General features: G+C 40.7%; 1 protein-coding gene across 1 annotated transcript; it reads left to right on the top strand.

Moving 5' to 3' along the window:
• The first annotated feature begins 1,988 nt into the window (after positions 1 to 1,988).
• Positions 1,989 to 14,564, top strand: cbx6b (chromobox homolog 6b). Its single transcript, XM_051073679.1, is given in 7 exon segments — positions 1,989 to 3,063; positions 8,206 to 8,488; positions 8,961 to 9,001; positions 9,003 to 9,203; positions 10,584 to 10,763; positions 11,439 to 11,570; positions 11,572 to 14,564. Coding segments are annotated over 7 exon segments (1,650 nt in total). The 5' UTR covers positions 1,989 to 2,349; the 3' UTR covers positions 11,671 to 14,564.
• The last annotated feature ends 7,311 nt before the right edge of the window (positions 14,565 to 21,875 follow it).

The following is a 21,875-nucleotide window of genomic DNA, read 5'->3' as shown; positions in this document are numbered from 1 at the left end:
CATCCATTCTGTATATTAAAGCTTTCATACACCAAATATTGACAACTAATTGTAACACATTAAATATTACCTTATCATAGATTATCGGTGTTGGGAGGTCAGCATATCACTTCAAAAATGTACTTCAGTAAATGTACTTTCCATCACTGTTGACCATTAGTAGGTCTTTAGTGTACAGATATACTGTGTACAGTGTGTGTGTGTGTGTGTGTGTGTGTGTGTGTGTGTGTGTGTGTGTATGTGTGTGTGTGAGTATGGCAGAGGGGATGCTTTTAGACTTTAAAGTTGCTCCGGCCAAATCCCCAGCATAGATTATGGATAAAATCCTGTGGAAAAATCCATGCTAGCAAAATGAAAATTTCCACCAAAGGAAAACTTTAAAGCTCTAACACCACCACAGTGCACAACATAAAGGCCAAGGGTGACTTGGGTGACAAATCTGTGTTCAGACTTGCTGGCCACAGAGTTTCTCACAGAGGATTTTATAGACATAATAGCCCAGTAGTATATTTTGATCATTAACTGGGCAGCAGAGTCCAGAAAGCTTCAGCTATACTGGCCTCTTTAATGCACTTGTAGCCTTTATATTATCAAAGCTCTGCGGACTGAAAATGGACTGAGCAATCATTTAGTTCCAATAAGCAGAAGGAAACATAATCTTATACTTGTGTACTTTAATCCACAGGCCTGATGTTGACACTTACATCATCATAAAATACTGAAATAAAATCTGTGTAAAGCTATGAGCACCACTACAATCAACATTAGGACCATAACAGTGACAAGTTTGAGAAAAAACAACTACAATATGAACTCAAACTACTGCTGCAAAGCTATTCACAGCCAAAAATTCCACTAGCGCCATTTAGTGTATAAGCTGAATACAAATTTATGGAGTGCAGCTGTCACTATTACTTATAATGTTACTTTTCCCAAGACTCTTGTCCCTGTCTCTGCAGGAGTACTCAGCCCCTCCACTTTACCATTCTGTGGTGTTCCACTGAAGACTGAGAGCCTGAGCTATTTTCTGCTGCAGACATGTTGGATATCTCACACCTTCTCCCTCGCCCATCTTGAATTAGAGCTTTCAGCGCCTGCGACTTTGAGAAGACTTAGCTTTAAATCCCCCTTGTTGTTTGTGTGAGAAGGCTCATCACACCCTAATTTTATACACGCGAAAGCCACTTCCCTCACACAACAAGGATTTTTCTTTCACCTTTGTCAATCCGTGTGTGCGTGTGTGTGTGTGTGTCAGTCTTTTTCTCTCTCTAGGCCTCTCTCAGGCACATCTCATACATTTATTTTTTAATTATGTGTGCTTGCGAGCATGTGCATCACTCTCAGATTAACATGTATTTTTACTGGCAAGCACAATTTAATGAAACTCACTAATAGCACCAGATCTGTATCATGCTCTGCGGCACACACACACACACACATTTACCCCCACTAGGCCCATCATTCTGTCATCTCTGCTGCTGTAGAGCTGTTCCACAGAGAGCCTTGAGGCTGACTTATGGCCGTCCACACATCATATTACTGTTCGCCTGTAATGTGTTGCTGAGCTAGAAAATATTAAGCCAAAGGGAAGAAAAACTAATTTTCTGATGGAGTATGGGTTGTTATGCATTGCTGGGGGAAGATCCAATGCAGAACTGCATCTTCAGAGTGGGCTGAAGAAAGAAGAAAAGTTTCCTCTGTTTTGAGGCTGCATACAACAAGCCTTTCAGCACAAGCTTCAACATACAAGATAAAAAATCTGATTTGTTTTTGAGAGCAAAACATGTTTGATATTAGTGTTTCTTGTCCAGAATAAGAAACCATAAAGATTACTAGAAATTCTGCTGGAAAAGTTCTCTCTAGGCTTCAGGAGGAAGACATAATGTACAAAAAGTGTGCTACCAGACTGCATGGAGCAGTGTGTTCATAACTTCTCTCTCTCTCTCTCTCTCTCTCTCTTCTCTCTCTCTCTCTCTCTCTCTCTCTCTCCTCATTCTGCTTCAGTATTAACGGGCTGGATTTTGCCTGAATACCGAAGACATGCGCGCTGAACAGGGGGAGGAGGTGTAACACAGACTGTCCGCCTCTGATGTTTTCTGTTGACTCCATGATCACTCAATTATGGTGCGGAACTCTCGTTTTCCAATCGTCTGTTCTTGTGGAAAAGGAGAAAAGTGAGGAGGGATATTTCTCCATTTATATGCAGGGAGATAATTTGATACTTTCTCGCTGTTTTGGAGCTTTTAGTTTCTTATAGATCAGTCGTGTTTGCTTATTATTAGATTTTTCTAATAATCGATCGCCCCCGCCGCCACCCTGAAGTTCATTGTTATTATCTTGGCCGCCGGGATGGTGGCCTTCATCGGAGCGGTTATCTGCATCATCGCGGCCGTCCACACCGGATCCTCCAGGACTGCCGCGGCGCAACAGCAGCCAGCAACCGACAACCACTCGCTGTATCCGGACGCGGCGGCGCAGACCCCCGCCGCAGGGGGCTCCGCGGCCAGGGCCGGATCTTTGGGCGCTCTCCATGGTTCTGAAACACCCGATTCAGAGGCGCCTACTTTCAACATCGGGCTCAGCGGGCTGGATGGAGTCACAGGACTCACCGGACACGACCCGACGGTCAGCCGGCTCATCTGCACGCCGATACCCGCCGGGGAGTGCAACCCGAAAAACTTTCAGCAACAAGCGGATGACCCGTCGCTGTACGCAGGAGAAGACTGGGGGTACCTCCGCACCACCGCGGAAGAGCTCCGGCAGACCGTCCTGCAGCAAAAAGACCAGATATTAACAGACCAACGGACCATCAGGGAGCTGACGGGGAAACTGTCCGAGTGCGAGAAGGGGCTGGACGGCAGAAGCAGCGGCGCGGACAGGCGAGGGAGCGCCGCGGGGCTGTGGGGCGGCAAAGGCGCGGCGGAGGAGACGCACGTGGAGCGGATCATGGTGCGGGACAGCCCGGCGTCCGCAACGGACAGTGCCCACTTGCTCACCGTGAGGGCTGTGGATGAACTGGAGCAGGCTATCACTCAGCTCAAAGACCGCATAGAGAAACTGGAGGTAAGTAGAGAGTGAAGAAAACCAGTCCTGTGCACAGATCACTCTCTGCATCCAACTAAAACAACACTTGACAAAGGCAAGCAGGCTAATTAATCCCAAGGAGCAGTCTTTGGTCCCTCATGAATGACAGGAAAATAATGATCTCCCAGTTATAAGATTCTCCAGCTACAGTTTGCTGTAATAACTGATTATCAGAGTTGACGTTCATGGCTATATTTGTCTCTTCTTCACTCTATATCCCCTTTAAGGATTTCTGGGCATGCATGAGTGGTTTATGAAAGCAAGGGTTTTCAATTTTGAATGAGAACAAGTGAGTTATCCAAAAGGCTTTGTGTGTGATAAGCGTATTGGCATCCAGAAAGCCCTCTGGAAAAACAACAACAACAAAAACATCAAGTGAAGCTATTTACTAATTATTAAGTTGAAAAAAAAAACACAATACAATCTCGCAGACTTATAAATATATAATAGAATATAATTTAAAAAAAAACTCTCTTCCTAGTAGTTTTTGTATAATCATAACACATCACCTGTTAATGCCTTTAATAATGCATGAAATTGCTTTGGCAAGACTGCTTATCCATCACGCCAAGACATCAAACTAATACGTTAAATTAAAAGAAAGATGGAGATGAAGTGTAAAAGGCAGATAAAGGGGGGTGGGGGGGGAGAAAGGGGGTGGGGGAGAGGTGAGATAAGGATAAAGATAAAAGGGGGAGGAGGTAAAGGGGGCAGCAGCAGAAGCAGGAGGAGAAGGATAGAGAGGAGAGAATACAGCAGAGTAACATGAAACGTGCTTTTATCTGACCAGAATCTGATGATGTATAACCTCATTTTTGGCTAAAGAAATACCATGCATAATTTATGAGCTGCCTATATTTGTTGAAAGCACAGACTAAACCTGCTTCTCTGCAGTATAGTACTGCTCACTCAGTGGTAGTTTATGTAGGACATGTCTGCACGGGTCATTCTCTTTGTGGATAATGCACACTTTGTTCCACTGTCACAGATGAAAAAGCTCAATAATGTATGAATGTAAATCTCCATGTTTAGCACTTTTCAGGAATAAAAGACTCATGTGCATTGTTTCCTTTGACAGAATAAGATGTGAATGGATTTCACAGGTCTCAGGGTGGTATTTAAAACCAAGCCAGTGTGTTTTTCTCACACTGCTCTGCCTCTACCATTCAAGTCACGTTCCTATGTACAAGAGGTACTTGGCCTACTTCAGTAGCACAGTGTGGTGTTTACATCAGAGCCTGTGTACTGGTGAATATACAAGAGGAGCACTCATCTGGGAATACTAGTCAGGCCAAATAACAGTGTTAAATTCCTTACTTCCCCAAGCTTTCTTCTTGGATGTGGTCTGCGCAGACTGCTTTGCTGATGGTGCATACACTCCAGCAACCGCTTAATACCAGTCACTGTGTGTCTGCATGTTTCTCTACAGCCAGAAAACCTACAGTCATTACACTTTTTCACTTGTTGAGACAGAAAAAATTAATTCACAGGCAATATTGCTAATTAATTAGAATCCAATCGAATGCCAGTTTCAGTGTATTCCTGCCTGTTTTCTGCTGTTCCACAAGCAGCAGTAACATCGAGTCAGACGTGTGATGCAAACAAGGTGATGTGGTCGCAAGTGGTGTGAACGTGGAGTCAGTGGTTTTCCATTCAGTAGCATTACTCAGTACTTGGGACCTTATTTTCTGGGAGCAGTTTATGTTTTTTCCTGCAACATCAGTGTGATTTCCACTATAACCAGAGGCTCAGAGATAGTAAGCTCTCTGTAATATCATGTTGATCCAGCTCCAGTGTGGTGATGTGCCACGCTGCGCTTTGTTTCAGTTGTGAAATCTGAATCCAAGGGCAATATCTTCCAGCCAAGGCTATGTAGCTTGTTGTGTATGTCATTTTTTCAACCAATCAAGTGAGAGGTGACCTTGTTTTCATGGAACTGTTTTACAGTAAAATGTAAGCATGTATGGGTGTGAACTGGCTACAGCATGGACACTAAAATTCTGGGCTCTGATTCTATTATTTATCACTGCTGTGATAATCTCAGTTTATTTGATGGAAGATATGGAGGGTAAGGTAATGAGGAAGATATGACAGACTTCATGGTTGCCAGAGGATGAATCTGAATTACTTTAATGATCCCCTGCCTTTTTCTGTATAACCAGCAGGTAAACATTTTCACATTTCCTGTGATACATCTCAACATCTACAGATGATTGAGCACCAAATCTTACATCACTATTCATGGGCGCCAGAGGTTATACTGACTTTGGTGATCCCCTTAGTTTTTCTCCAGCGCCACCTTGAGGTTGACATTTTCGGTTTTGAGTGAAACTCTTCAACCACTATGGAATGGATTACCATGAAATCTGGTTCAGACATTTATAAATATTCATTACAATGTGATGTTTTATCACTAGAAATATTGCAAAAAATCTTTAACCAATTCAAAATTACACCTCTTTGATTACACCAGTTATGAAATTTATTTATTTAACTTTGTGTCAAGTTGGTGTTAGGTATAGGGATGTTGTATTTGATGAATTAAGAACAGTAATGATGCCTGTACCACACTCATACCAGTCTGAATTTATTTTGTACACATAGGGTTTTGCAATTTTTATATTATATTCTCTAGAAATGTTTGACATCTGCACATGTAAATACCTGCCTCGGAGCCTAACCCCAGGCTCAATAACAGAGCTGTCAAATACATTTGAGGGTAGATCACCTATTATGCTGAGACCCACAGTAGTGTTTTTGATTTGAGGCTCTCCATTAGCATGCAGATAAGCGGATGCATCATAGAGTAGTCTACAACAAGGTGCAAAACTATTATTTTGTGTTCAGTTTTAGACTAATAACACATAATACAATACTGGCCAAAGGCTGGTTAACAGTGTTCGTAGGGCACATTGAACACAGTAGACTTGACAAGTGAAATATAATAATAAATTATCAGGAATTGCTGGAGAATCTTTTTGCCAACTTTACCACAAAATATAACTATATCCCTATTTAAAATTGCTTCTAGGGATAGAGTGATACGTCTACAGGAAAACATGCACACTGAAAATGGGTAAACTGAGGATCCCATTGGAAATTCCATCCATCATGTATCTAATTTGGGACAAAAGTCAAGACCTGACCTCTGACCTCTGACCTCTGTGTAATAATTTAAGTATTTCACATATTTGTTGTCACTGTAGGAAGACATTACCCTTTGTATCATGACACTATAAGCAAACTATGTTGCTTATATGCATTATTCAGAGTAAAGTATGTGAATGTATTTTCTGCATTAATTCCCTTGTGGTCTTTTCTGCTACATACTGTAAAACTATGCTTGATGGATACTGGACCACATAGGCTTTTGGGAATCTTGCAGAGTCTGTATTTCCCAGATTCCCTCCCCTGTGATTTGGGTGTTTTGTTTTTTGTTTTTTTTTTTCAGTGAAGCATTATGCAGTGGAGCTGAGCAATTTGTTGCTGACTGAAATAGTTCATTCTCTTGGCAGCCTTTCTGTCTTTCAGTTATTTGCTGTGTTATTCTTAATTGGGGAAAAAAAAACATCCTTGTAGACGTAAGATGAGTCAGTTTAATGAGGATCTGCTCAGACCCAAAACTTCATGTATTTAACACTTGAATAGGCATTTCTACATCACAAGACATTTGACGTGGTTATAATCCATAATGATAATGTGAAAACATGTGGTCATACCAGGGAAGTAGCATGAAAATCTGCAGGTCCCCATGGCTTTACAGAGCTTTATAGTGAAATTCATCCCATTGTTCAGCTGTCTGACTGACAACCTTACTATTCTGTTCAATCTAACCACTCTCACAGCATCATTTTTGGCCACAGCAGACAGCTGTTTTCAGTGAAAAAGTCCTAAAAACCTGCTGGACAATACCTGCTCAGCACCAAACAGCAGGCAGTCACAGTGAGAGGCTAGGTGGTGAGCATAGTGGAGCATTTAGCAGCTCAAGAATGAAATATTTCCCTCACGAGTTAGAGACCAAAAATCTGAAAGAGCTAAAAGAGACTGACTGGCCCCAAATGAAAGCTAATGTTGCTCCATAACTGCTGGATGTGTAAATAAGCAACTGTTTGCTAACAAGTTTATTAACTTAAAAAGTGATTATATGTAAGTATAACCCTACCTCAGGTGGCCAAAATCACTTACTTGGTTTACCAAGCTACTAAGTAGGCCTGCTATATGCCACACTATTTTTACTAAATTAAAAGACTGCAAAATCAAGATATATAATCCAGAATAACACACTTAGCATTGTTGCCAAAGCATGCTAATGTTCCATAGAGTAGTAAGATTTGAGATTCAATATAAGTGAAAAAAAACAGCAGGTTTTAAGGATTTGTTTGACATTAGAAAGATTTGCTTTCTAGCCAACTAAGAAGATCTCATACAACTGTGTGTGAAGCTGTAGCCAGTCGTCAATCATCTTAGGTTAGCATACAGACTGCAAACAGGGGGGAAACAGTTTGACTGGCTCTGTCCAAACTAGCTAGCAGTCTAATTAAGTAAAGCATCTAGTGTAAACAGTTAATGAGTATAAACAATTCAGCCTTCTTCTATGTGAATTAAAACATGCTAGCAAAGACACAGTGATAGTTAGTTGACCAGTAGCCAGTGATTAGCAAGCGAACAGGTCACTTTCTAACCCTTAAAAAATTCAGCATTTTTGGAAATACAATTATCTGCTTTTTTGTAAAGAGTTTGTTGAGAAGAGGAATTTCTGTTGTGTCTGTACAATAAGTATGAAGCTACCATCAGCAGTCAGCTAACTTAGCCTACCATTAAGTCACATACACGTTCCATAAAACCAAAATGGTGAAAAAGTAAAAACATTACATAACATAGTAAAACTGTATAAAATCAGCCCCTAGATGTATCCCCAGGCCTAATGTAACGTTTCAGAAAAATCAATCATTAATTGGATCTAAAGAAGTTCGTCTCTCATAGACATGCAACTGCCACATAATGATAATGAACTGCAGATGAGCACCACAGCAAATGAAGAGAGTGCTTATCAGTATTTTCCTTAGACAATAAAACCCACACTCTGAACCTGTTTTCATCCACTGTCTCCCTCCTCTGCAGTCAGACATTGGCCCATTTCCTCACAACCAGACGGACAGTAGCACCTCAGGAGTGCCAGAGGAAGGCGGGATGTCTAGCGGCCCAGAAAGGTTGGCTGATCACGGGCACAAAGCTGGTGCTGACAGACCCTGGAGGATGGAAGATTTGGAGGGGGAGCTGGAGAAGAAGGTGGAGCTACTGGAGAAGGAGAGAAAAGCCCTGAGGCTGGAAACTGAGAAACACAGACAGGAAATCGACCGGGGCATTAATAAACTACACCACCGAATCTCAGGACTGGAGGAAGGTAAGATATTAAAAGTATAATACCAGAGTAATCAGACTGTGCATGTATGTGTAGGTAAATATTAATGAGTAAATTAAAATATAATAAGAAGTTATACAAAATGATGAGAGAAACTATGAGTGACTGTGATTAATCACATTGCACTGACTCAAGTCACTAATGATGAGAAATAATCTGGCATAGAAACAACCACAGAGGTTTCATTTTTGTATTACTCAGATCAATCCATGGGGTGTCTTTATGATGAATTAATTATGTTTAGCTTATGTAAAAGAAAAAAAAGATCAGAAAGATTATTAGATCCATGCCCTGCTTAAAAAACATGTTTTTTAATATGAAGAAAGTGCAGATAAATTAACGAATGAATGAAAAAGTCCATTTCATCTTTGTTCCAGATAACTGTAAATCTTTGCATTCTCTAGTCACTTTCCTCTTTTGTTTTCAGATTCAAGCTCTCTTTCTTGTTTCCCAGGTGTCTCCAGGCATTCTTTCCCAGAGGGCTACAGACTATCTTTTCCCTACACGGACAAACTACATGTATGCTGTTGTGAAACACTCTGTCCCAAAGCTGCGGGCCTTCACCCTCTGCCTGTGGCTGCGGCCCGCAGAGGGAGGCATCGGGACGCCTCTGTCTTATGCTGTTCCCGAGCAGCCGAACGAACTGGTGCTGCTGCAAGGCCTGCACACCCCGACTGAGCTGCTCATCAATGACAAGGTATTGTGTCAGTTTATGGTGTAGCTGCAGGAGGAGCAGTGTCAAGAGACTGTGGGTGGACTGTACTGACTCTGTACTGACCTGTCCACTGCCTGGAAACGATTGAATTTCCCAAGGAGGTTGATATCACAGTATATACAGGGGCCATGTTTCAAATTATTTATGGATTAAATTCCTGAAATGTATTATTAACTCAGCTCAAACCTCTCAGGCTCTTGTTCCACACGAGACTTTATTTTATGCTCTAGTCAAGATGCAAAATATCATGTATCCATATTCTGTATAGACATTGTAAATACTGACATAAATACTGACAATTACTCTACAATAAATCCAACACCACTGTCAGTTCTCAATATTTCTATTATAAAAAGATAAAAAGATAAATATGTGCTTGCACTAAGTGTGCATAGTTTTTGTGCATGAAGACAACACTGTGGCATGTACTGTAAATGAGGAGTTCCTCCATCCATTCAAATATACAGTAAATATTGATATATGCAAATTGTTTGTTCCATGAGTGGCAATAGGTTTATGTCAATAATACACAAGATATGTAGAATTTGTCAACTAGATGCAATAATGCAGCCACAGAAACCTTTAAATTAGGAACTTATAACAATGGATCGATGGATAAAATGGTACTAGCTGCACATAACGGTCCTGTGAGGCACAGTGACTGGACTCAGAAGTCTGCAGCATTAATATGGGATAGATATAGAATAGGGGGACTGACAGTAACCAGTATACGTATCTTTGTTTTTCTGTCAACTATAATCACCATAGAATCACCCTAGAGGAGATTCACTGCAGCTTTCTACACGGCTCACCCACTTTTTTGAATTTCACCAGTTGTAGTATATATAGAAAACATTATCGCCTCGATTAGATCTTTTTATGCATAGTGCACTGAATTAGCATACAAATAAGTATTATAAATCAAATGAAACAGCCAATTTAGCAGACAAGCTAAATAGCCTCATTCATGTGTTTAAATGACAAACTAAGCTACCACCTTGACAGCATTGCAGGGTGGTGTAGTGCAGTGCAGCGGCTTTAGGTATAATTCAGCAAAGTCATTATGGTAATAGATGCCTGGAGGTAAAGCTGTGTGTCCTTGCAGGTAGCAGAATGTCTTTGGGACTGGGAAAGTACTATATAGTATATAGTACTATATATAGTAGAGCCAACTTTTGAACCCTGAAAGACTTTTTTTGTCAAAGGAATGTCAAATATGTGGATATGCAGCCGCTATCGTGCAAATGTATTTCTCACCAGTTGCCTGACGACAAGTCTTAAATTCAAATGCGTGACCCTCACAACCACCGGAATGCAAACGTCTACTTTTTCAGAGCTGCCCTTTTGCTCTCCCATTCCTAGGTGGCGCAGTTGCCCCTGAACCTCTCCAGAGGCAGCTGGCAGCACGTCTGTGTGAGCTGGAGCCAGAAGGGGGGAACCTGGCAGGCCTACCAGGGGGGAAAGCTGAGGGGCGAGGGCCACGCACTGGCAGCCGGTCATCACATCAGACCCGGGGGAGTCCTCATACTGGGGCAGGAGCAGGTGAATGCATAAGAGAATGAGTGAAACACTGAATGAAAGAATTACATTTTAACTGATTAGAGGTGGGTAAGGTAGTTTACTCCAAAAGAAATCTAATTTGGTGGTGCCCTTCAGACTATTGCTGACTACAGCACTGCAAGCAAATACTGGTTTACTGCCTGCAGCTGTGGCTCTATTCACTTACTGGTTTCTCCATGAGCTAAAAAATATATAGCAAATAGAATGAGTAAATAAAAGCATTTGACAGAGTGGACATAGACACAGTAAATCCACCAAATCAGTTTAGTTTAGAGCATAATATTGGCTAAAGTGTTGAGTGTTGAGGTGGTTGGTGAGTGAGGTGTGTGTGTGCGTGTGTGTGTGCAGCTCTAGGCAATAGGAAAGAAATGGTTATAGGCAACAAGAGTAATAACCTGGGGGACCCTCACCTAGAGACAAAAGAACCCCTCCAATATGACTCTTTTGTTTCAGAGTCCTGTACGCACACTGGTCACTTTTTACCACATCTCCTTAATCTTCCCAAAAGCAAGTCCGCAGTTTTGCCCAAGGCAGAAAAACAGCTGAACCTGAGCCTGTGTGTGTATGGAAGTAAAAGTGTATTTGCTCTTCGGTCACCATGCTCCTTCGTGAGGCCTCCTCTCTGTCATCTATCTAACAACACTTCTTTTGCTCCAGGATTCCCTAGGTGGGGGGTTTGATTCATCCCAGGCTTTGGTTGGAGAATTGTCCCAGGTGGGTCTTTGGGATCGGGTCCTGTCCTCCAGCCAGGTGGCCAGCTTGGCTCGCTGCAGCAGAGTGACCCAGGGCAGCTGTGGCCCCCTGGACTGAGGACGGTGTTGAGGTTTATGGTGGAGCCACCAAGGACCCAGGGGAACCATGTAGTAAACACAGCAGGAGCTCTCAGTGACTGACAATGGTGAATGGCTTTGAGGAAAGGGGAATGGAAAGAAAGGCGGGGATGAGGGGTAAAGTTGTAGCCATTTCAAGGTAGGATTCCATCTGCGCGATATTAGCATGGTAACAGGTTGTTCTAATCATCTCTGTGTGGCATGGACTGACATGTATGTAAAAAATGGAAAATTAATGGCATATATTTATATGACACAGTAGAGGCTTGGTAGTTACTTCACGAAACTTTCTAGCAACTACAGCCAATACCATCATGGAGTCAATGGAGAATTGTGCAATACAACAAAATGGCGTTCCTCATATAGCAGTTGTATAGGTATAATGTTACATTTTGAGCTCCATGTACTTGTTAAGTTAGAGGACATTCTGGTAAAATAGAAATGTCTTCAGATTTAGGCTAACCCTTAATTATGTTGTCAAATTATATTATACGCTTTGTTAGTAAACCAGCTAGCAGTTTATTTGCCAAAAGTATCTAATGTTAGCAACTGAACCCTCTGTTAGCTAAACCAATGAGCTATTATGTTGGCAGTGAGGATTAACTGATTAGCTAGCTAAGAAGCTGCCATTATCTAACCTTTAAAGGAATAATTCAACATGTTGGAAAATATGCTAATTGCCTTTCTTGCAGAGTTAAATGAGAAGAGGAACATCACTCTCATGTCTGTGCAGTAAATACAAAGCGACCGTCAGCCTAACGTAGCCTAATGTAAAGACTGATAACAGACGGAAACAGCTACCTTGTTTCTATTTCACAGGTAACAAAGTCCACTTATCAGAACCTCTAAAGCTCACTAGTTCATCTCTTATATCTCGTTTGTCGAATCACTACAAAAACCAAGGAGTGAAAATGACAATTGGCAATTCATTCAATTGCGATTTGTGCCAAACTATTTTGTCACCAGGACAAGTGGCTAGACAACCAGCAGAGACTCCAGAAAGTATCTGGTCCCAGGCCAAGATATACCCTGATACATAACCCCTCGTAAAGCAGAGAAGTGCTATTTTACACTTCAGTTCTTGTACAGATTAAACAAACAAGATACAGCATGTAAATTTGTGAGCTTTAGAAGTGCTGATAGGCAGATTTTGTTGTTGGACAGAGCCAGGCTAGCCTTTTACCTGTTTTTCCAGTCTTTATGCTATGTTAAGTTACCTGACTTCTGGTGTTAGTATCATACATAGTGAAGCTGCCATTTAACAGTTAAACCTGTGCAGAAATTAACTCTATTTATTTTCTTGAGGTAGCCAAATTGTAATGAGCCGTCTCCAGCTGTTGTTGCCTGAAAGCTGCTGGCCTCCTGTGCAGCTACAAGAAGTTATGTTAAGCCAGTTGAAATCCCTCCATGAGTGCAATAGGGTCAGACAGGAGTTAATTAAGGGCTGTGACAGCTTTAGAATTGTGAGTCAAGGTAAGGTGATGAAAAATGTTGGAGAAAGTGGAGAGAATATTAAGTAGCACATGGCATCAAGGAGTAGATGATGAAAGAGACAGGAAAGAAGGGGGACAGGAGAAAAGACAGCGCTTGTTAGGAGTGATGCTACATTGTTTTCACCTCTGCATGATGTATTCATATATTTGTAATGTCTTGCCACTGCAATGTATCGCTCACAAGTTTCACAAAAGAGGACAGTGCCTCTTGAATCCAGGCCTAGGTGGCTGTCTTTGTGTTTATCTATGAAGGCCTGGGGGTCTCTTTTGCTCCCTGAATGAGTGACTGAACAAATCTAAAACCAGACATCTAATTCCCTAAGGAAATCACCACAATTAGCTGAATGTTACTCTACTTTTTTGGATGCATCAACACATTTCTTGACAAGCCTTTGCCCCATTTATGTAATTCTGTGCACATTTAGTGAATCAAGGTCAAAAAGTATGTGATCTAATCAAGGAAACATTTGGCTTAATCTTACGGTACACTTCATGTTCTTTAAATTTGTGGTCTTGAATGCAACTTTCAAACACAATTTAATTTCCAAGTTTCGTAATTCACTCACAGTACTTTAAGATTCTAACACATTGAATGTTTTCTCTTTGCAGTTTTAAACATGCAACCACCCAGTAATGTGGTGTGATAAATAACAACCTGCAACCTCCAGCTCTTCCAACCTTCCTACATTCCATGCATGAGTTGTATTGTGTTTTTGTAACACATCACGTCACACCTGATCATGTTTGTACTCCAAAAACCTTTGGACGATTATTCTCAACTGTTGTGTGTGACATGATGTTAAATACAGACATTTCTAAAACAACTGGTTCTCCCTAGCATAAAAAATAATCCTTAGTGGAAAGTGCCTGTCAGGGTGTTTGTACCCATGTAAACAAATCATCAAATGTATTATCCTGATGAAAAATTCACACTGCGAGATATTTTGAACTAATTAAGCATCAGCGTCTCTGCAAAATTCTCTGGTGGATTTTTAAGATTTAAGAGGTTTGACAGAACATTTGAAAACACCGACACAGGACTTGAAACTTCTGTGCAGTGCCACCAAACTCATGCTAAATCAGGTCAAAATCATCTCGCTGTGCCTAATAGTGTCTTTGATGATGCCTCTCGGTATGCAGTGTTATTATTAATATTATGCCTGGTGTCTGTTCAGCTCATGTCAGAGCTTTTTGGGGCTTTTTGATAGTGGTGTGGCATTATTATGTTTTTAATTATTGAAATTGGAAATCTAAGCTTTTTAACTCTATCTGCAATGTTTGTCTTTTCTTACATGACAATTCTGTTTTATTTTCACTGTATGCATTGGTATCTGTTTAATTTCATGTTGTTTGTATAAATTCTGTGTGTCCTTGTCTTGTATGGTGTTGTATTGTTCTGAATATGTGTTGTGTACAAACCTCAAATCTTTATTAAAGTCCTACTTTTCAGATGTAAAGAATGTGACTCTTTTCATAGTTTCTTTGAGCAAATAGTTTCAGAAAAAAAAATGCAATGACTTATGACTATAAGAGTCTTTGTCAGGTGCTTCAGAGACACATATAAACACAGACACACACTTGTGATTGAAGTGCAGCAGTAATAAAAACCTGCTGTGAGAGCAAACCCTCCTATAGCAAGAGTGCTCTCCAAACTCAACAAGAGAAATACTTATTTTTCTTCAATGACAGAGACAAAGCATCTTTTTTAGTTCTCCAAGTCCTCTGTTCATTCTCCTTTTTAGCCAATTACAGGAGAGAGTTCAAGGAAAAAAGCCCGGAGCCTTCTCCCTCGGGTGCAGCAGATTCATATTCGAGTAATGAGTAAATCGAGGATTTAGGAGACCCAGTGAGTCATGTGTTGTGACTCAGCTACTCATCTAGATGGAAAAAAACAAACAAACAAAAAAAACAGGTTGTATTTCTGCAGCACGTGTTTTAGGGGTGTAAAGTGTTCAGGAAGTCAGGTACAGTGAAAAGTCTTAAATGTACAGGATACTGTATGCTATATATAGTTCAATGAAAACACATAAAGTTATTAGATATTTTTCTCTTCCTCATTCAGGGTAAACAGAGCTACAGGCCTGCAAATAGAGAGAAACAGCTAGCCTGGATCCGCTCAAAGGAAACAGCACCTCTAAAGCTCACTAGTTGACACATTTTGTCTTGTTCAGTTAATGTGCACAAAAACAAAGAAAGAAAAAAAGGCATGCTAACTTTGTGGCATCTGCCTCTAGTAGTTTCTCAGAGTCAGGAAAAAGTCCAGACCAAATCCCAGACTATTCAGCCTTTATTCAGATTAAATACACACACTCAAACACACACACACACACACACACACACACACTCTCTCTCTCATTTGTTTAAGTCATAAGTCAGTAAGTCATTTTATGCCTTATTTATGTGAAGATATCTTGGCAGGGAGCAGTAACTTATCTGGAGAGACAGAAAAAGAGCAGTTTCCAAATTCTTTTAATATTCCTTCAAGTCATAATTTCAGTTTATGTGATACATAAATTCCCATATGTCAAAAAATAGCACTTGTGTGCTGTAAGATACCAAAAATTGCAGCTGTATTTCATTGGATTTCATCAATGTTTATCTAATGCATCAATCCCTGTATGGCATTAGAGTGTAATCTCCCTGTCTGCATTAAAATAGGCACATTTAATTCTCACTCTGCATTCATTCTCCCACCTCTGTGTCATCCTCCATTCTCACCCTCCTCTCATCTTCTCACTCCCCCTCTCCTCCTCCCTGTGGCATACCCTGCGTCACCCTCCTCCCCTCTCCGCTCCTTGTCAACTGTCACCTGCTCTTTACTCAATCCCAGCATTCCTCATGTCTCATTTCTCAACCATTCCTTCAGCCAAGACACCCCCTACATATTTCCTGCCAAAAAACAAGAGATGCGCACACAGCACGGGGATCCGGCTTTTCAAGGTTGCTGTCACAAATCTGTCATTTTTACAGATATGTTGGGCGAATTGTGGGCAAAAACTGAAGGGAGCAAGCATGCAAGAGATTTGTCGAAACAAATAGCTGTGAGTAGGGATTTAAAAACAAATCCATTTATCTGTGCTTCTCTGCCTCAAGACATAAGTCACGCTACATCATTTTTTTAGTCTTGATTTTCTCCTGGGCCCTTGTGCAGTCTATGGTGATTATTTGATAAGTCAGCAAGTGACTGATAGAGAAAAGGCAACAAAATTCATACCAGCAGGTACATCAACTACTGTGTGGCACTGAGACGTACAGAATAAAACAGCAATATTTTTAATCTCTAATTAGAGTGAGTCAATCTGTTCAGCCATTCCAGTGGATAAGACATGACTGAGCGCCGTTTGTTCACGCAATCCTGTCTTTTAGTAATGGACTTACGACTTAAGTCTATCAGCGGCTCGTGCCAGACAGTCACAGTCAGCTGGCTGGTGTCACACAATTTAGGTCTAAACCAAGTCAAAGTCCTGCTAACCTCATTACTGTGTGGGTGTTGCCTGCTGTGTGTGAGAAACTGCTTATACACAGACTGATGAGTTAGAGCTTAATGTTAACCCCTTCAGCACTAATGCTACCCTTAAATATCCACTGAAGCAGATTCAAAGTCAGACAAAAGATTCTCTACACTGTACAAAATATCAGTATTTTACTGTTTAATAGATAAACTTGAATTATGTTATGCAATATGCAAATGTGTTATCAGTTACTTTTTGCCTTTGCCTTTGTCTCACACCTGCTGTGGTACTTAAGCTTTAACTAAATCTCCTGTCACAGACACTTTCTAACTGCTTTTGGCAGGCTGTCATGTGTTAATTTCTTTCAACACTCTCAACATTTCTCAGCAGCAGACGGAAGAGACGTAGGAGGAGACACAAATTCAATGTGTGATTCTTACACATCAATTCAAATCTCCTCCTCTCACTTTTTTCTGTTTTAGCATCGCAAACAAAGGCATCAAACTTAGGAGTTGGCGTCTTTGCTTTTCTCACTGAAACACAGGAATTGAGAGTGCAGTAGCAGCCTGCAGCACTGTGTGCAGGGGAGATAAGGCACATGACCCTCTGACAGGAATGGATATACTGGCCGCAGCAGGGATTTAACCTGTGACCCTTCAGTTCCTGTAAAAACCTCTATGATCACCAGGATGACCATATTAAGCATTCAACACATATCATCCACAGTCAGAAGATGATGTTCCCTGTTGGATAACCCATCCCCATTTAATCTATAATGTTCCATCAAGGAATGGACACATTGTAATCCCATATAATCCATGGAATGGATGGATCAACAAACAGAATCGCACACTAAAAGAACTCTCAGGCCGCATACAGTACAAACTTACTCATGATAAAAGATGAAAAAGTGTCCAGTTTATTATGTCACCACTTGTGTTATTCTTGTTGTCTTTGACTGTTCAAATGTGTTCAAGCTTCCCTCACAGTGAATCAGAAGCTAAATGTGTGGACTCTTTCCTTGAGATGGGCTTGTCTTTTCAAATTCTAATTCTATGTGTAAATGAAATTATTTTTTTTAAACCTCAAGCAGATATTCAGCCTGGAAGCAGGCTATCCATTTACAGCTATCCATTTACAGCTCCAGTAAATATTGATTGAACTTTCCCATTGGAAGTTTTGTTATATATTTTTGTTTAAGGGAGTATTTCATTTTACAAAACACTCCTCTAGTAGCAGTTTCAACTGCAAAACTCTTTCACATAGGATTTATTCACACAATGATAAATGACAAAATGTCTTTCACTGAAAGCTGAAACTTAAAGGTGCAATATGTACATTTTTGCTATCGCTACTTAGCCAACATTAGCATTTTCAGTTGTTAATACTTACCAGTCCAGAGGAAGCATTCAAAGTTCAGCATCAAACTTCATTCCTTTGCTCACCAAGAGCTGTCTCCAGCGTTGGAATGGTAATTCTTGTTTCACTTCTGTTTCTGTTGATACTTTTCTTTTACTGAAGATAACCGGCTAACCAGCTAGCCCTGTCCCTTTTCACTTCATAAAACTACAGAGCAATAGTGAGTCACTGTGGCCTGCAGTCTGCCCTCGATCTGTGAGAGGATGAAGAAGTAGCACTGCCCAGAGGGCATGTTCTAACCTCTTGTCTTGGTAAGTAAACTTCTGTTAATGCTAACACTGGCTATGTAGTGATGACAAAAAGCTTGCATATAGCACCTTTAATGGCCCTATCAAATTGAACTTCATGATTTTAGTCCTGGTTACTGGTGGTAACAGCAAGCGCTGTTTAATTCTTCATGTCCCAGAATCCTGGAGGCATGTTGTAACTGCTTCACAGTAAAAGCCAGCCCGGCATGGGAATGTTGCCACAGACACCAGATTTAAAACCCTGGTATACTACAAAATGCAGTGAGATTTACCTGCTGCTGATAGGCCTAATCAGAAATATGTGAACTCATTTGGAAAGGGCTTGAATGTAATGGACATTTATTTATGTAAAAGTCCTATGCTCCAGCTTTAAAAACAAGGTTCAAGTTCATAAAAATCTTAAGGATTATAAGTTAAATATTTGGGTTATTGATTAATATTTTGTCAGAATAGCATTCACACTGAATAGAAGCATTGTGACCTTTTGTGGTGACCATGAAAACTACTCTCTATCAAAGTCTTTAAATCCACCTACTCATCACTTTCCCTTTTGAACCAGGGTAGGTAATCCACCTACTCAGCCTCCACATGGCAGTGTACCAGAATCGTTACTCTTCACACACATACACACAAACATATACAGGCAGGCACACACACACACACACACACACACACACACAGTCCAAAATCCCCACAGAGGCTCCATCTGGACAGGAACAAGCTTTGCTCTTCCTCCGTCTTTGTCACCCACTTTGCATCTCATATTCCTCCCCCCATCCCTTCCTCCCTCGCTTATTCTCCCTCCTTCAGCAATGCAATACTCCTTCATACACAGGTAGGTGGCCTTGTGTAACTCCATGGGCAAAGCATGGGTTTAAAACAGCCAAAGTCTGTGGTTTTGCTTCCTCTGGGGCCACTTATGTTAAAAATACATACACTCATGTTGCTGTGTGTGAGGCGCTTTGAATATAACTATACCCCGAGTGGCTTATTTAGTTATAAATAAACCTGCATTTGGTTTGCTTCCTCTCTTATTAGTTTAATCCAAAAATCACCCAGGTTCTTCTTATTTAGTATATTGTAGCTGTCTCCTGCTCGGTCTGACGCCATGTGTTTGTAAAAATAAGCACTCTTGACTCACCTGGTTGTGTAAGCCATGTTATCTCAGTCAGTTTTTTTTTAGCACTCTGGAGAAACCTTTCTTTCACACGTTTTCCTTGCAGCTAATTACTTTATTGGTTATCTAGTCAATTTTCTGTTGCTGAAAGAAATCTCAAATATGCAGGGTGTCTCAAGTTGAAGCCAATATACATGACGAACTGTAGATGAATAACAATATGTATCATTAACTGAGAAAGCAACAGGGAACATCTTCAGTAATTAGACTCCATACACATGTAGCATCATCTCAGAGACAATAAACAGGACAAGATGCAGTTTTGTGCTGGGAATTCATTGTGTTGTTTAATATGAGGCTTTGTCACACAGATATTAGCTGTGCTCATAGATCATGATAATTGATTTTGTTATTAGTATATTACCTATCATTCATCCAGCTACACACTGTACATACTGAATGTACACAATTGAGCATTTTTAAAAAGTTTGGTTGTTTTAATACCAGGTTCGTCTAGCAATAGATTATGTTGGAAGAAGTGTTTTTTACTCATAATCAGCCAAAACAGACAACTACAACCTTGTCTCAGGGGTACCACGACAGGAAAACTGGACTCGACTTGACTTGAAACTATACTATAATATAGCTCAGGCCTACTTGGTTCCATATCAGAGGGTAGAGGAGGTATTTCCACACTGACGTAATCCATCCCTGACATTTCCCTCCAAATCTCTCTCTCTCTCTCTTATTCTCCATCTCTCTCTGTCTAATTATATCTCCGTAACATCCTCTTTCTTACCCTTTTGTATCTCACTCCTCCCTATTTCCCTGCAATGGGTTGAGCAGACGCATGATAATTTTTGAAGCATGTGATTCAATTCAGAGAGGGCTTTGGTTCTGTTGTCATGTGTGTTGACTCTTGGTTGCATCTGTCTGTTACGATCCACTTTGTGATTTCATTTATTTATAAAACGCATTTTGAATTATTCATTCTCAGAGCATTGTACTTTTTAAATGTTCACTTGAACTTGAGCACTTAGATTCTGAATTAACTTGCTCATATCTCCAGGCAAGAAGCTTTTAAGTATTTTGTTTTTAGTTTGACATCTTTATGATAAGAGTTCCTTGAATGGTCATTTGCATGCATGGCCTACTCTCAATCTACGGTGTTTGGAGCTTATAAATGCTGCATAGCCATCAGTCTCAGCATTTGCAGGCAACATCAACTTTGGTTTTATTTCACTTTTCATCATTAGATACATTTCTTCTCTTGTTTCCACATACTGCAAAAAAAAACTGGAAAATAACTAGAGAATTAAAGGGTGTGTGAGATGTGTGAGATGTGTGAGGACGAATGAGTGTCAGAAGACGAGAGGGAGAGTGAGAGGATGAGTGGAGTGTGAGAATGAAGAAGGGTGAGAAATGCAGAGTGACAACACAACAATCGAAAGCGTCCAATTTCATACTTACAAAGAATACAGGGGAAGAAAAGGGAAAATTAAACCAGTGACAGCTAATCAAGCTGTCTTAATGTTTGCCTTGTCAGATTTTACATGAAGTGTATTATCGCCTGTCATTAAATATTAAACGATGAGCGTGTATGCAAAAGACTTCCATCAGCCTGTTAGCTGTTGCCTGTTAGTAATTGCACCATGTGTATGTGCAGGACAGTGATCGTTCTTCAGCACAGAGCATCTAATGAGGAGCAGTGAGGTCTGTTTTATCACTTCAACTAAAATATAAATGTGGTGTGCACTCAGAAACCCTCAAAAATTTGTGTTGCATTTCAAGGTGCATGTGTGTCTGAACAGACCTGTTTAAAAATGCATCTGTCTTTGTGTTTTGTCCTCCAAATATTGTCTGAGCGAACGCACACTCATGTCCTCTGAGGGCTTTTCATGCCATCTGCTGGAAATCAATTTTCTGCTGGGTAGAGAGATACACACAAACGCAGGTACGCGCGCGCACACACACACACGCACAATTTGCAGTCTTGGCTTTTTGCTGACAATCTTGTCTTGACAAAATTAAAAATTACTCCCTCTCTCTCTCCCTCCACCTATGTGTCCTCTCCTCTCCTCCTCATTATTTGAAAATGGCAGTCAAGAAAAAAAAACACAACCCACGCCTTTTACAGTTTTACTTCATGAGTAATGGATCCTCCAAATCCACCACGCAATCACGCTAAATAAAACTCATCAATTAAGAATCACAAGCATGTATTAGCAGCACGACACCGGTGCGCCTCTCTGAGTCATGCACCATATGGCCGACTCCTTGTCACGCGCTGAAATCTTTTAACACTCTTTTTGTACATTTTTAATGTCCACACACCTCTCTCTGCTTGTTGTTGCAGGTTTGGTGAAATGATTAAGTAAGAAACAATCACAGCTGATCATATTGACTGTGTCATGCTGCTTTGAAGCTATCCACTTCAAAGGTAGACATATTGCTTCATCACAGACCACCTGAGGCTCTGTTTGTAAGCTGTGATGACTTCTGACCTATCCCATATCTCGGTGGTAATGATCTTGC

This window comes from Lates calcarifer, linkage group LG11 (genome assembly GCF_001640805.2).
Source record: "Lates calcarifer isolate ASB-BC8 linkage group LG11, TLL_Latcal_v3, whole genome shotgun sequence".
NCBI lineage: Eukaryota > Metazoa > Chordata > Actinopteri > Centropomidae > Lates > Lates calcarifer.
The sequence above is the reverse complement of the archived record's forward strand: the minus strand, read 5'-3'. Positions and strand labels throughout refer to the sequence as shown.